At 50.0% G+C, this 16,193-nt stretch overlaps 1 protein-coding gene across 1 annotated transcript; it reads right to left on the bottom strand.

Annotated features, from left to right (window-relative positions):
• Positions 1 to 1,323: 1,323 nt before the first annotated feature.
• On the bottom strand, positions 1,324 to 14,075 carry LOC119923900 (olfactory receptor 14A2-like). Its single transcript, XM_038743081.1, has 6 exons — positions 13,167 to 14,075; positions 7,471 to 7,518; positions 7,165 to 7,260; positions 1,811 to 1,861; positions 1,511 to 1,636; positions 1,324 to 1,428 (listed from the first exon to the last, which is right to left on the bottom strand). The coding sequence occupies exons 1-6, from the start codon at positions 14,073 to 14,075 to the stop codon at positions 1,324 to 1,326; spliced, it is 1,335 nt and encodes a 444-aa protein (XP_038599009.1).
• Between the last annotated feature and the right edge of the window lie 2,118 nt (positions 14,076 to 16,193).

Genomic DNA, 16,193 nt, shown 5'->3' with positions numbered 1-16,193 from the left:
CAAGCGCTTAATACAGTGTTCTGCACGTAGCAAGCGCTCAATAAATACGATTGAATGAATGAAAGGATAAATACGATTGAATGAATAAATGAATCTGAAATCTGCAGCAATCCAAATTTGACATTCCCCTCTAGACTGTAAGCTCATCATGGGCAGGAAATGTGGCTACCAACCCTGTTACATTGTTCTTTCGTACTCTCCCAAGTGCTTACTACCAAGGTCTGCACATAGTAAGCACTCAGTAAATAAGATCGATTCATGGATGCGCATTATCTTCCCCTACTGAATTTCTATCTGCATTCTCCATCCCTTCCAAGCTCACCCTCTTACTGTGCCTCGTTCCCAACTCCCCCGATTCAGACCCCTACCTCACCACCTTTCCCCTACTTGGAATTCCTTCTCCCTTCATATCCACCAGCCCTCGGGGCTTCCCATCTTCCACACTCCTTCCCGAAACTCTACGAAATCCATGGGACCTTCCCTGATTAATTTTTTCATAATGGTACATGGTAAATGTTTCCTATTTTCTAGGGACCGCTCTAAGCGCTAAAGTCCCTGCAAGCTAGTCAGGTTGGACCAGTCCCCGTCCCGCATAGGACTTCCAGTCTTAATCCCCCTTTTACAGATGAGGTAGTTGAGGCAAGAGGTGAAATGACTTGCCCAAGGTCACATGGCAGACAAGTGATGGAGGCGGAATTAGAACCCAGGCCCTCTGACGCCCAGGTCCATGCTCTATCAACTGGGCTATGCTGCTTCCCCGTGCTTCCTTGTCTCAGGGTGCTTAATTGTCTCGGTCTGGGCCTGTGTAAAAAGCCCCCCTCCCCATCCTTAATAAGAATGATAACAATAATCATAATCGTGGTATTTGATAAGTGTTTATTATGTGCTGGAGTGGATACTAGCAACTTGGGTCAGAATTTATTAAGAATTTCCTTACAAAAAGACTGCCAAGTGTCAGAGTAGAAACAAACTAATCATATCGGAGATTTTTCCTGACCCGCGGGGGCTCAGACTGAAAGACAAAGAGAGAGCGCATATTGAATGCCGATTTTACAGCGAGACCCAGAGGGGTTTACGTACCTGAACCAAGGGGATACAGCAGTACCGGACCAGAACCGGGCAGACATTTCTAATCTCATGACGCCCAGCCACACGCTCATTTCACTAAACCGTGGTGTCGCCCAAACAATCACTTGTCAGTCGGTCATTCATTCATCAATCATATATATCGACTTCTTACAGCGAGCAGAGCACCGTACTAAGCATTTGGAAAGTACCATTCAGAATAAAGAGAGACAATCTCGGCCCACACAGGGCTTACAGTCACACCCGGTTTATCAGCTTCCGTCCCAGACAATGACAAATCCTCAGGTGCCAGACTTCCTCTTTGGGCAGCTCTTTATCTGGCTGCCACCACGGTCGGGAAACCTTATGAGGAACGGGATGGTCAGCAAAAGGAAACAGACGTTTTGTCCCTTAGAAGAGGGTGGAGGAGTCTCCCCTTCAGTACTCTCTTCAGGGCGGTCTTCATGTCCCGGTTCCTCAGGCTGTAGATGAGGGGGTTCAGTGCGGGGGGCATCACTGTGTAGGATATGGACAACAGGAGGTCCAGGGTCGAGGGGGAGTCTGACACGGGCTTGACGTGGTTGAAAGTTCCGGTCAAGAGGAAGACAATGACGACGGCGAGGTGAGGCAAGCAGGTGGAGAAGGCTTTGGCCCCGCTCTCGGCGGCTGGCATCCTTAGCACGGCCCGGAACATGCGCACGTACGAGACGACGATGGAGACCAGGCAGACGACAACTAAAGCTACCCCACCGGTGATGCTCACGTCACTGACGACGTGATCCTCGGAGCAGGAGATCTTCAGCAGGGAGGGGATGTCACAGAAGAACTGCTGGATGATGTTGGACCCGCAGAAGCTCAGGGAGAAAGTCGAAGCTGAATACAACACCCCAAAAATCACCCCGATGAGCCAGGAGGCGGCCGCCATTTTTCCACAGGTCGTGTCGGTCATGATGAGCTCGTAGCGCAGGGGGAGGCAGATGGCGGCGTAGCGGTCGTAGGACATCGCCGTGAGGAGGAACATCTCTGAACTACCAAACAGGACCACCGAGAAGACCTGGGCGGCACAGCCCAGGAGGGAGATGGCTCTACGATCGGTCAGGGAGATGACGGCAGACTTGGGGACGGTGATGGAGATGTAGCAGAGGTCGACGACGGACAGGTTCCTGAGGAAGAAGTACATGGGGGTGCGGAGGCACCGGTCGAGGGCGGTGATGGCGACGATGAGGAGATTCCCCGTCAGGGCCGCCAGGTAGACCAGGAGGAACAGCGCGGCGTGGACCAGCTGCAGCTCCCGGACCTCCGAGAAACCCAGCAGGAGGAATTCCTTCACCGTGGAGACGTTGGGCATTTTGGGGAAGCAGCACTGACTTTCTGCATGTGATGAAAGTTAGAGTCCATCGATGGGATGAGTGAAGGAATTGACAGGACACTCGCTGGTGATTCTCCACGGAGAGGAAGGAGTTACTGAATTCAAAATGATCTCTGAGTTCACGGTGGAGGCACTGAACGTTTCTGGGGAATGATGTTGACTCCCTGCACAGGATGAGGGAAGACTTCAATTCAGAGACATTCATATTGGGGGTGAAGGAATAGGACTAAGTCGATCGGTTCTATTTATTGAGGACCTACAGCGGATGTGGTATTAATACATATAATCACTATCCCCAGGGAGCTTCCATTCTATTGGAGGCACTACGCTTCAAACTGTGTAGAAGGCAGGGGCTATTGGGAAGAACATAGGCCTGGGAATCAGAGGACCTGGGTCCTAATCCCACCTCTACCAGTTCTCTGCTGCATAGCCATGGGAAGTTGACTTAATTTCTCTACGCCTCAGTTTTCTCACTAGTAAAATGAGGATTCGATATCTAGTTTCCCTCCTACTTAGTCTGTGAATCTCCCGTGAGACATGGACTGTGTTCTACCAGATGGTCCTGGATCTCCCCCAGCATTTAATACTTTGCTTGGAGCGTAGTGAGCACTTAATAAATATCAGGAGTATTATTTTTGGTTGAGGAGACCAAAACTAAAACAAATAGCAGATAGCAGAGGTCAGAGAACATAAAGATATGTTCGTGACTGTCGTGAAATGTTTTCGGTGGTTTTAGAGTCTAACGAGAAGTGCCTTCACACATAAATTCATCCATTTAGTGGAGAAAGAATGGGCCTAGTAGAGAGTAGTACCTGGATTCTAATCCTGTTTTTGCTCCCTGTCTGCTGTGTGACCTGGGGCCCGTCACTTTCCATCTCTGTGCCTCGGTTACCTCATCTGAAAAACGGGGGTTACAACTGTGAGCACCCTATGGTGCATGGACTGTGTCCAACCTGATCAGCTTGTATCCACCCCAGCGCTTAGTACAGTACCTGGCACATAATGAGCACTTAAAAACACCATAAAACAAACAAACAACAACAACAAAAAACCACGTATAACTCCAAACCGATCCCATTTGCTCAAATATCTGCATTCACACTTGTACACACACAGAAATACAGGTATACCTCATCATTCATCGAGTCCTTTCCTATAGCATCACTCAGCCTACATCTCTCCTCTCCTCATCCTCCTCTCATGACAAATTGTCTTTTCACAAGGAACAAAAACTCTTAATCAGCTCGAAGACTCTCCGCCCTATGACTGCACTTCACCCCCTTTCCATAGTTCAACTCGTCTTCTCAGCTCTCAGAGCAACTTTCTAGTTGTTACTCACGATCGACTCTCCCGTTTCCATACTAGGCTGGAACTCCCTCTCTTATCAGCTCAAAATCAGAGCAAGCACAGTTCTTTCTGAATTCTTTACTGTTAAAACCCCGCCCCCGTCCTCCAACCAGTTTCCCTGATTCATTCCCCAGCCCTCTAAACCCACTTCACTTAACTCAAGTGTGAATCAACTCAAGTCCATCCTCATTTAGTGGGAAAAGGATGGGCCCAGGAGTTTTCTTCTTGACCGCGAGCTCCTGGAGGGGAGCATACACATCTCCCAGCTCTGTTCCATTGTACTCACCCAAGCACAGCTTAGGGGGAGTCAGAGGACTTGGGTTCTAATCCTGCCTCTGTCCCTTTGCTGCTGTGGGACCTTGGGCAAGTCGCTTCACTTCTCTAGGCCTCAGTTTCCTCATCGGTAAAATGACATGCAAAAATTGCATTTTCATCTTTCCATTTATTTTTTTTTCTTCTAGGAAGGGTAGGGAATGTGTCTGCTGTGGTATGATAAAGTGCATAGTGCACTTCCCCTCTGCCTTTAAACATGCCCATGTCTCCCCCAAACTAGATCTCTTCTCCTGTTCAAAGCCCTGACACCTGTCTATTTATTTTTTTATGTGGACTGTCTCCCCCTTCTAGACTGTGAGCCCGTTGTTGGATAGGGATTGTCTCTATATGTTGCCGAATTGTACTTTCCAAGCTCTTAGTAAAGTGCTCTATAAATACAATTGAATGAATTCATTAGAACCCAGATCCTCTTGACTCCCGGGCGCGTGCTCTTTCCATTAAGTGACACTGCTTCTAATTTAGAGAAATTACGACTCTGATCCTGGTCATCCCAGTTCCCTACTAAAATTTCCCTCAGCTTTCCCCTGCTCCTCTCCGGACTCACCGGCCCCGCCCTGGGCTGTGGAGCTTCGAACTCTGCTGAGAGAGAGGCTCACTCCTTCTCGTCGGTCCTGGATGTGGATGTGGATTACAGGAAGGTTTGGGCGAGGGATGGGGGCTGGCAGGATCCTCCCTCCCCGACTCGGCTCTCCGGCTGGCTGCGCCGTCCCCTTAGACGATGGTGGGTTATTTCCTGGGAGATTCCTCGTGGGAGGAAAGGCCCGGGGCTCCGCTGAGACGGCTGGCTGCCCGGGAATCTCAGAAGGCCGGGATCGTGCTCTCCCTGCGGTCCCGGCCCTCACAACCTAAATAACTATGCATTCCCGTGTGGTTCCCACTCTGTGACTCTGTGACTCCTTCAACAGACTAATCATCATTCCCTTTCTTGATTCATTCATTCATTCATTCTATCATATTTATTGAGCGCTTACTGTGTGCAAAGCACTTTACTAAGCGCTGGAAAAGTACAATTAGGCAACAGAGACAATCCCTACACAACAACGGGCTCACAGTCTAGAAGGGGGAGCCAGACAACAAAACAAAACGAGTAGACAGGCGTCAATACCATCTAAATAGATGAATTGAATTACAGATGTATACATATCATTAATAAACTAAATAGATTAATAATAGCATTCTGGTTATGCTCTGAGGTTTGGAGTTTCATCCTACGCCAGGGCTTGGGATCCCTTCTAGACTGTGAGCCCAATGTTGGGTGGGACCATCTCTATGTGTTGCCAACTTGTACTTCCCAAGCGCTTAGTAGTAAAGTGCTCTGCATGCAGTAAGCGCTCAATAAATACGATTTAATGAATGAATAAATACGATAGAATGAATTATTGAATCTGAAATCTGCAGGAATCCAAATTTGACAGTCCCCTCTAGACTGTAAGTTCCTCATGGGCAGGAAATGTGACAACCAACCCTGTTACATTGTTGTATCGTACTCTCCCAAGCGCTTACTACCAAGGTCTACACATAGCACTCAATAAATAAGATCGATTGATGGATGCGCATTATCTTCCCCTACTGAATTTCTATCTGCATTCTCCATCCCTCCCAAGCTCACCCTCTCACTGTGCCAGTTCCCAACTCACCCGATTCAGACCCCTACCTCAACACCTTTCCCCCGCTGGGAATTCCCTCTCCCTTCATATCCACCAACCCTCGGGGCTTCCCATCTTCCACACTCCTTCCTGAAACTCTATGAAATCCAGGGGACCTTCCCCGATTAAGTTTTTCATAATGGTACATGGTAAATGTTTCCTATTTTCTAGGGACCGCTCTAAGTGCTAAAGTCCCTACAAGCTAGCCAGGTTGGACCAGTCCCTGTCCAACATAGGACTTCCAGTCTTAATCCCCCTTTTACAGATGAGGTAGTTGAGCAAGAAGTGAAATGACTTGCCCAAGGTCACATGGCAGACAAGCGGTGGAGGTGGAATTCAAACCCAGGCCCTCTGACGCCCAGGTCCATGCTCTATCAACTGGGCTATGCTGCTTCCCCATGCTTCCTTGTTTCAGGGTGCTTAATTGTCTCGGTCTGGGCCTGTGTAAAAAGCCCCCCTCCCCATCCTTAATAAGAATGATAACAATAATCAGAATAGTGGTATTTGATAAGTGTTTATTATGTGCTGGAGTGGATACTAGCAACTTGGGTCAGAATTTATTAAGAATTTCCCTACAAAAAGACTGCCAAGTGTCAGAGTAGAAACAAACTAATCATATCGGAGACGTTTCCTGACCCGCGGGGGCTCAGACTGAAAGACAAAGAGAGAGCGCATATTGAATGCCGATTTTACAGCGAGACCCAGAGGGGTTTACGTACCTGAACCAAGGTGATACAGCACTACCGGACCAGAACCGGGCAGACATTTCTAATCTCATGACGCCCAGCCACACGCTCATTTCACTAAACCGTGGTGTTGCCTAAACAATCACTTGTCAGTCAGTCATTCATTCATCAATCATATCTATCGAGTGCTTACAGAGAGCAGAGCACCGTACTAAGCGTTTGGAAAGTACCATTCAGAATAAAGAGAGACAATCTCGGCCCACACCGGGCTTAAAGTCACACCCGGCTTATCAGCTTCCGTCCCAGACATTGTCAAATCCTCAGGCGCCGGACTTTGTCTTTGGAAAGCTCTTTATATGGCTACCCCCACGGTCGGGAAATGTTATGAGGAACGGGATGGTCAGCAAAAGGAAACAGAAATTCTGTCCCTTAGAAGAGGGCGGAGGAGTCTCCCCTTTAGGACTCTCCCTAGGCCGGCCTTCATGTCCCGGTTCCTCAGGCTGTAGATGAGGGGGTTCAGTGCGGGGGGCATCACGGTGTAGGAGATGGACAACAGCAGGTACAGGGTCGAGGGGGAGTCTGACACGGGCTTGAGTTGGGTGAAGGTTCCGGTCAAGAGGAAGACGATGACGATGGCGAGGTGAGGCAAGCAGGTGGAGAAGACTTTGGCCCGGCTCTCGGCGGCCGGCATCCTCAGCACGGCCCGGAAGATGTGCACGTACGAGACGATGATGGAGATGAAGCAGACGAGAACTGCAGCTACCCCACAGGTGAAGGTCACGTAAATGACGATATGGTCCTCGGAGCAGGAGATCTTCAGCATGGAGGGGATGTCACAGAAGAACTGCTGGATGATGTTGGACCCGCAGAAGCTCAGGGAGAAAGTCGAAGCTGAAGATAAGACCCCAAACATCACCCCGATGAGCCAGGAGGCGGCCGCCATCTTTCCACAGGACGTGTCGGTCAAGATGAGATCATAACGCAGGGGGAGACAGATGGCGGAGTAGCGGTCGTAGGACATTGCCGTGAGGAGGAACATCTCTGAACTACCAAACATGACCACCAAGAAGATCTGGGCGGCACAACCCAGGAGGGAGATGGCTCTACGATCGGTCAAGGAGATGACAACAGACTTGGGGACAGTGATGGAGATGTAGCAGAGGTCGAGGACGGACAGGTTCCTGAGGAAGAAGTACATGGGGGTGCGGAGGTGCCGGTCGAGGGCGGTGACGGTGACGATGAGGAGATTCCCCGTCAGGGCCGCCAGGTAGACCAGGAGGAACAGCGCGGCGTGGACCAGCTGCAGCTCCCGGACCTCCGAGAAGCCCAGCAGGAGGAATTCCTTCACCGTGGAGACGTTGGGTATTCTCGGGAGGGAGCCCTGACTTTCTGCATGTGATGAGAGAAGAGCCGAAGTTAGAGTCCATTGATGGGATGAGTGAAGGAATAGACAGGACACCCGCTGGTGATTCCCGTCTGGACTACTGCATCAGCCTTCTCTCTGATCTCCCATCCTCGTGTCTCTCCCCACTTCAATCTATACTTCATGCTGCTGCCCGGATTGTCTTTGTCCAGAAACGCTCTGGGCATGTTACTCCCCTCCTCAAAAATCTCCAGTGGCTACCAATCAATCTGCGCATCAGGCAGAAACTCCTCACCCTCGGCTTCAAGGCTCTCCATCACCTCGCCCCCTCCTACCTCACCTCCCTTCTGTCCTTCTCCAGCCCACCCTGCACCCTCCGCTCCTCTGCCGCTGACCTCCTCACCGTGCCTCGTTCTCGCCTGTCCCGCCATCGACCCCCGGCCCACGTCATCCCCCGGGCCTGGAATGCCCTCCCTCTGCCCATCCGCCAAGCTAGCTCTCTTCCTCCCTTCAAGGCCCTACTGAGAGCTCACCTCCTCCAGGAGGCCTTCCCAGACTGAGCCCCTTCCTTCCTCTCCCCCTCGTCCCCCCTCCATCCCCTCATCTTACCTCCTTCCCTACCCCACAGCACCTGTATATATGTATATATGTTTGTACATATTTATTACTCTGTTTATTTATTTATTTATCTTACTTGTACATATCTATTCTATTTATTTTATTTTGTTAGTATGTTTGGTTTTGTTCTCTGTCTCCCCCTTCTAGACCGTGAGCCCACTGTTGGGTAGGGACTGTCTCTACATGTTGCCAACTAGTACTTCCCAAGCACTTAGTACAGTGCTCTGCACACAGTAAGTGCTCAATAAATACGATTGATTGATTGATTGATTCTCCATGGAGTGGAGGGAGTTACTGAATTCAAAATGATCTCTGAGTTCACGGTGGAGGCACGGAACGTTTCTGGGGAATGATGTCAACTCCCTGCACAGGATGAGGGAAGCCTTCTATTCTGAGACATTAATGTTGGGGGTGAAGGAATAGGACTAAGTCGATCGGTTCTATTTATTGAGGACCTACAGAGGACGTGGTATTTATACATATAATCACTGCCCCCAGGGAGCTTCCATTCTATTGGAGGCACCAAGCTTCCAACTGTGTAGAAGCAGGGGACTATTGGGAAGAACACAGGCCTGGGAATCAGAGGACCTGGGTTCTAATCCCACCTCTACCAGTTCTCTGCCACATAGCCATGGGAAGGTGACTTAATTTCTTTACAGCTCAGTTTTCTCACTAGTAAAATGAGGATTCAATATCTAGTTTCCCTCCTAATCTGTGAATCCGTTGTGAGACACGGACTGTGTTCTACCAGATGGTCCTGAATCTCACCCAGCATTCAATACTTTGCTTGGAACGTAGTAAGCACTTAATAAATATCAAGAGTATTATTTTTGGTTGAGGAGACCGAAACTAAAATGAATAGCAGATATTAGAGATCAGAGAACATAAAGATATGTTTGTGACTGTTGTGAAACGTTTTCAGTGGTTTCAGAGTTAAATGAGAAGTGCCTTCAAACATAAATGCCTCCATTTAGTGGAGAAAGAATGGGCCTGGTAGAGAGTAGTACCTGGATTCTGATCCTCTTTTCGCTCCTTGTCTGCTATGTGACCTGGGGTCCGTCACTTACCGTCTCTGTGCCTTGGTTACCTCATCTGAAAAACGGGGGTTACAACTGTGAGCACCCTATGGGGCATGGACTGTGTCCAACCTGATCAGCTTGTATCCACCCAGTGCTTAGTACAGTACCTGGCACATAGTGAGCACTTAAAAACACCATAAACCAACCAAACAACAACAAAAAACCACGTATACTCCAAACCGATCCCATTTGCTCACATATCTGCAGTCACACTTGTACACTCACAAACACAAGTGTACCTCATCATTCATCGAGGCCTTTCCTATAGCATCGCTCAGCCTACATCTCTCTTCTCCTCATCCTCCTCTCATAACAAATTGTGCCTTTTCACAAGGAACAAAAACTCTTAATCGGCTTGAAGGCTCTCCGCCCTATGACTGCACTTCACCCCCTGCCATCGTTCAACTCGTCTTCTCAGCTTTCAAAGCAACTTTCTAGTTGTTACTCATGATCGACTCTCCCGTTTCCATGCTAGCTTCGAGCTCCCTCCCTTTCTGGCTCAAAATCAGAGAGAGCACAGTTCTTTCTGAATTCTTTACTGCTAAAACCCCCCTGCCTCCAACCAGCTTCCCCGATTCATTTCCCAGCCCTCTAAACCCACTTCACCCAGCACTGAAGCGTGAATCAACACAAGTCTATCCTCATTTAGTGGAAAAAGGATGGGCCCAGGAGTTCTCTTCTTGACCACGAGCTCCTGGAGAGGAGCATACACATCTCCCAGCTCTGTTCCATTGCACTCTCCCAAGCATAGTTTAGTGGGAGTCAGAGGACTTGGGTTCTAATCCTGCCTCTGTCCCTTTGCTGTTGTGGGATCTTGGGTCAAGTACTTCACTTCTCTGGCCTCAGGTTCCTCATCGGTAAAATGGCAGGCTATAATTGTACATTCATCTTTCCATTCATTTTTTTTTCTTCTAGGAGGGGCAGGGAATGTGTCTGTTGTGGTGTGATAAAGTGGATAGAGCATTCCCCCTCTGCCTTCAAACATGTCCACATCTCCCCCAAACTAGCTCTCTTCCCCTGTTCAAAGCCCTGACGCCTGTCTGCTTATTTTTTTTTGTGGACTGTCTCCCCCTTCTAGACTGTGAACCCACTGTTGGATAGGCATTGTCGCTATCTGTTGCCGAATTGTACTTTCCAAGCACTCAGTACAGTGCTCTGCACACAGTAAGTGCTCAATAAATATGATTGAATGAATGAATTAGAGCCCAGGTCCTCTTGACTCCCGGGCTCGTGCTCTTTCCAGTAAGCGACACTGCTTCTGATTTAGAGAAATGGCAATTCTGACCCTGGTCATCCCAGTTCCCTATTGCAATTTCCCTCAGCTTTCCCCCGCTCCTCTCTGGACTCACCGGGCCCGTCCTGGGCTGGGGAGCGTTGAACTCTGCTGAGAGAGAGGCTCACTCCATCTTGTTGGTCCTGGATGTGGATGGGGAAGACAGGAAGGTCTGGGCGAGGGATGGGGGCTGGCAGGATCCTCCTTTCCCCTCTCCACTCTCCAGCTGGCTGCGCCACCCCCTCAGATGACGGCGGGTTATTTCCTGGGAGAGTCCCCATGGGAGGATGGACCCGGGGCTCCGTTGAGACGGCCAGCCATCCGGGAATCTTAGATGACCGGGATCGTGGTCTCCCTGCGGTCCCGGCCCTCACAACCTAAATAACTACCCATTTCCGTGTGGTTCCCACTCTGTGACTCCTTCAACAGACTAATCATCATTCCCTTTCTGTGATTCATTCGTTCATTCATTCAATCTTATTTACTGAGTGCTTACAGTGTGTAGAGCACTGTACTAAGCGCTGGAAAAGTACAATTCGGCAACAGAGACAATCCCTACACAACAACGGGCTCAGGGTCTAGAAAGGGGAGCCAGACAACAAAACAAAACAAGTAGACAGGCGTCAATACCATTTAAATAGATAAATGGAATTACAGATGTATACACATCATTAATAAAGTAAATAGAGTAATAATAGCACTCTGGTTATGCTCTGAGGTTTGGAGTTTCATCCCACGCCAGGGCTTGGGACCCCTTCTAGACTGTGAGCCCGTTGTTGGGTAGGGGCCGTCTCTCTATGTTGCCAACTTGTACTTCCCAAGTGCTTAGTAAAGTGCTCTGCACACAGTAAGCGCTCGATAAATACGATTGAATGAATGAATAAATACAATTGAATGAATGAATGAATCTGAAATCTGCAGCAAGCCAACTTTGACATTCCCCTCTAGACTGGAAGCTCATCATGGGCAGGAAATGTGGCTATCAACCCGGTTACATTGTTCTATCGTACTCTCCCAAGCGCTTACTACCAAGGTCTGCACATAGTAAGCACTCAATAAATAAGATCGACTGATGGATGCGATTTATCTTCCCCTACTGAATTTCTATCTGCAATCACCATCCCTCCCAAGCTCCCCCTTTCACTGTGCCTCGTTCTCCCCCGAGTCAGACCCCTGCCTCACCACCTTTCCCCCGCTTGGAATTCCCTCTCCCTTCATATCCACCAGCCCTCAGGGCTTCCCATCTTCCACACTCCTTCCCGAAGCTCTGTGAAATCCACAGGACCTTCCCCGATTAATTTTTTCATAATGGTACATAGTAAATGTTTCCCATTTTCTAGGGACTGCTCTAAGTGCCAAAGTCCCCACAAGCTAGTCAGGTTGGACCATTCCCTGTCCCGCATAGGACTTCCAGTCTTAATCCCCCTTTTACAGATGAGGTAGTTGAGGCAAGAAGTGAAATGACTTGCCCAAGGTCACATGGCAGACAAGCGGTGGAAGCAGAATTAGAACCTAGGCCCTGTGATGCCCAGGTCCATGCTCTATGAACTGGGCTATACTGCTTCCCTGTGCTTCCTTGTCTCAGGGTGCTTAATTGTCTCCGTCTGGGCCTGTGTAAAAAGCCCCCCTCCCCATCCTTAATAATAATGATAACAATAATCATAATCGTGGTATTTGATAAGTGTTTATTATGTGCTGGAGTGAATACAAGCCAATTGGGTCAGACAAGTCCCTGTACCACACGGGCTCACAGTCTCAACCCCCATTTTACCGCTGAGGGAACTGAGACCCAGAGAAGTGAAGAGACTTGCCCAAGGTCACACGGCAGACAAGTAGCAGAACTGGGATTAGAACCCACGACCTCCGACTCCCAAGCCCGTTCTCTGGATGGAGGGATGAATAGATGGATGGATGGATGGATGGAAGGAAGGAAAGATGGATTGATGAGAGAGGATGGATTTAACAAGACAGATGGAGGTGCAGTCAACCTTTCTTCCCTTCTCCCATACCACCTCCCATATTACAGCTTTCATTCCCACCCCCAGAGTCACGCTAAAGAGCGTATCGTTATATTGGGAGAGTTCAGTTTGCCAGAGTTTTTAAACGCATTCCCTGCCCACAGTGAGCTAACAGTCTCCAGGGCCTCCCCTTCCTTTCGGCCACAATGCCTCCCCGAAACAGGATCGTCAGTCCTACTTTCGTCTTAGCCGCCTCCCTCCCAGACTTTGACAATTCATCGACATCCAGCTTTTTCTGTGAACCCTGTCGTACAGCTAAGTATCTGGCTAGGTCCAAGGGCAATTCCTTGGTTAAGTGGTGGGATGAGATGATTTGCACAAGGAAGGAGACATTTTGTCCCAGAGCGGAGGCCGGGCGAGTGACCCTTTTAGGATCCTCCCCATGGCGGCCTTCATGTCCCGGTTCCTCAGGCTGTAGATGAGGGGGTTCAGGACAGGGGGCACCACGGAGTAGAACACGGACACCAGCAGATCCATGATCGAGAAGGAGTCCGAGGGTGGTTTGAGGTGGGTAAATAGCGCCGTCGAGATGAAAACTGTGACGACGATGAGGTGGGGCACGCAAGTGGAGAAGGCTTTGGCCCGGCCCTCGGAGGCCGGCATCCTCAGCACGGCCCAGAAGATGCGCACGTACGAGACGATGATGAGAATGAAGCAGGCGATGCCTAACGATACCCCAGTGGTGATGCTCACGTCGATGGCGACGTGGTCCTTGGAGCAGGAGAGCTTCAGCACGGAGGGGATGTCACAGAAAAACTGCAGGACGATGTTGGACCCACAGAAGGACAGGGAGAACATCCCAGCTGAACACATTACTGTCAACAGGCCCCCAGTGAGCCACGAGGCAGCCGCCATCATCCCACAGGCCTGTCCGTTCATGATGACCTCGTAGCGCAGGGGGAGGCAGATGGTGGCGTAGCGGTCGTAGGACATCACCGTGAGAAGGAACATCTCTGAACCACCAAACAGGACCACCGAGAAGAGCTGGGCGGCACAGCCCAGGAAGGAGATGGATCTACGTTCGGTCAGGGAGTTGTAGATGGATTTGGGGACGGTGACGGAGATGTAGCAGAGGTCGAGGACACACAGGTGCCCGAGGAAGAAGTACATGGGGGTGTGGAGGCGTCGGTCGAGGGTGGTGGCGGCGACGATGAGGAGGTTCCCCGTCAGGGCCGCCAGGTAGACCAGGAGGAACAGCGCGGCGTGGACCAGCTGCAGCTCCCGGACCTCCGAGAATCCCAGCAGGAGGAATTCCCTTACCGTGGGGATGTTGGGCATTTTCGGAAAGCGGCATGGACTTTCTGCAGTGGATGAGGGAAGAGTCAAAGTCAGAGTCCATCGATGGGAAGAGTGAAGAAACTGACAAGACATTACTTGGTGATTCTCTATGGAAAGGAGGCAGTTATTGAATTCAAAATGATCTTGGAGTTTCATATCCAGCAGGGATAAGGAAAGATCCAGATTTTCACATTATTTTGGTCGATTGAAAGGGAATCCCTGAGATCCTCCCCCACCTCAGCCACCCCAACGGAGTCGGCAGACACGTTCCCTACCCACATCGAGTTCACAGTCTGGAGGAAGATCTTTTTCTATCCTCGTCTTCAACCCTCCCCGCTGCCTGAGCTTGTTTGCTGCTTTCACTCCCCGATACTTTGTGTATGCACACACACACACACACTCACACCCCTCTTCTAGCACAGGGAACCTGATTGCGGCAGCTCCTGTAAAGTGGAAAATGAATTTGTTCAGTAATATTTATGAAGCGCTTACTGTGTGCAGAGCACTGTACTGAATGCTAGGGAGAGTACACTAGAATAATAAACAGACACAGTCCCTGCCCACAGTGAGCATACAGTCTTGTTTTTACTCACGATCGACTTTCCCGTTTCCATCCTAGCCTGGAACTCCCTCTCTTATCAGCGCAAAATCAGAGAGAGCACAGTTCTTTCTGAATTCTTTACTGCTAAAATCCGCTCCCCCCGCCTCCAACCAGCTTCCCCAGTTCATTTCCCAGCCCTCTAAACCCACTTCCCTTAACTCAAGAGCGAATCGACTCAAGTCCATCTTCATTTAGTGGAAAAAGGATGGGCCCAGGAGTTCTCTTCTTGACTCTGAGCTCCTTGACGGGAGCATACACATCTCCCAGCTCTGTTCCATTGTACTCTCCCAAGCATAGCTTAGTGAGAATCAGAGGACTTGGGTCCTAATCCTCCCTCGGTGGGACCTTGGGCAAGTCGCTTCACTTCTCTGGGCCTCAGCTTCCTCATCTGTAGAACTGCATGCAATAATTGCATCTTCATCTTTCCATTCATTTCTTTTCTTCTAGAAGGGGCAGGGAATGTGTCTGTTATGGTGTGATGAAGTTGATAGAGCACTTCCGCTCTGCCTTCCAACATGCCTACGTCTCCCTCATCCTAAAAAGATCCTCTCTTGACCCCGCTGCCCCTTCCAGTTATCGCCCTATCTCCTTCCTACCCTTCCTTTCCAAACTCCCAAAGCGAGTCATCAGCACTCGCTGCCTCGAATTCCTCAACTCCAGCTCTCTCCTGGGCCTCCTCCAATCTGGCTTCTGTCCCCTCCACTCCACCGAAACTGCCCTCTCAAAGGTCACCAATGACCTCCTTCTTGCCATATCCAACGGCTCCTACTCTATCCTAATCCTCCTCGACCCCTCAGCTGCCTTCAACACTGTGGAACCCCCCTTCTCCACAACACGCTATCAGACCTTGGCTTCACAGACTCCATCCTCTCCTGGTTCTCCTCTTATCTCTCTGGCCATTCATTCTCACTCTACTTCCCGGGCTCCTCCTCCTCCCCCTCCCATCCCCTAACTGTAGGGGTTCCTCCAGGGTCAGTTCTCAGTCCCCTTCTGTTCTCCATCTGTACTCACTCCCTCAGTGAACTCATTTGCTCCCTCGGCTTCAACTATCATCCCTACGCAGATGTTACTCAAATCTACATCTCCACCCCTGCTCTCTCTCCCTCCCTTCAGGCTCGCATCTCCCTCCTGCCTTCAGGACATCTCCATCTGGATGTCTGCCCTCCATCTAAAACTCAACATGTCCAAGACTGAGCTCCTTATCTTCCCTCCCAATCCCTGTCCTCTCCCTGACTTTCCCTTCACTGTCCATGGCACTACCATCCTTCCCGTCTCACACGTCCGCAACCTGGGTGTCATCCTCTACTCCGCTCTCTCGTTCACCCCTCACATCCAATCCCTCACCACAACCTGCCGGTCTCACCTCTGCAACATCACCAAGATCCGCCCTTTACTCTCCATCCAAACTGCTACCCTGTTCGTTCAGTCTCTCATCCTATCCTGACTGGATGACTGCATCAGCCTCCTCTCCGATCTCCCATCCTCCTGACTCTCCCCACTTCAATCCATACTTCACG

This window comes from Tachyglossus aculeatus, unplaced genomic scaffold (genome assembly GCF_015852505.1).
Source record: "Tachyglossus aculeatus isolate mTacAcu1 unplaced genomic scaffold, mTacAcu1.pri scaffold_67_arrow_ctg1, whole genome shotgun sequence".
Lineage (NCBI taxonomy): Eukaryota > Metazoa > Chordata > Mammalia > Monotremata > Tachyglossidae > Tachyglossus > Tachyglossus aculeatus.
The sequence above is the reverse complement of the archived record's forward strand: the minus strand, read 5'-3'. Positions and strand labels throughout refer to the sequence as shown.

What these genes read in the sequence shown, in the direction of transcription:
- LOC119923900 (XM_038743081.1), bottom strand. Translation starts at nt 14,075, where the DNA reads ATGCCCAACATCCCCACGGTAAGGGAATTCCTCCTGCTGGGATTCTCG. An exon ending in CCGCCATGGGGAGGATCCTA is followed by an intron (nt 7,519 to 13,166) that starts AAAGGGTCACTC and finishes TGTGCCGCCCAG; the next exon opens with ATCTTCTTGGTGGTCATGTT. An exon ending in TGAAGACCGCCCTGAAGAGA is followed by an intron (nt 1,429 to 1,510) that starts GTACTGAAGGGG and finishes GTTCCTCATAAG; the next exon opens with GTTTCCCGACCGTGGTGGCA.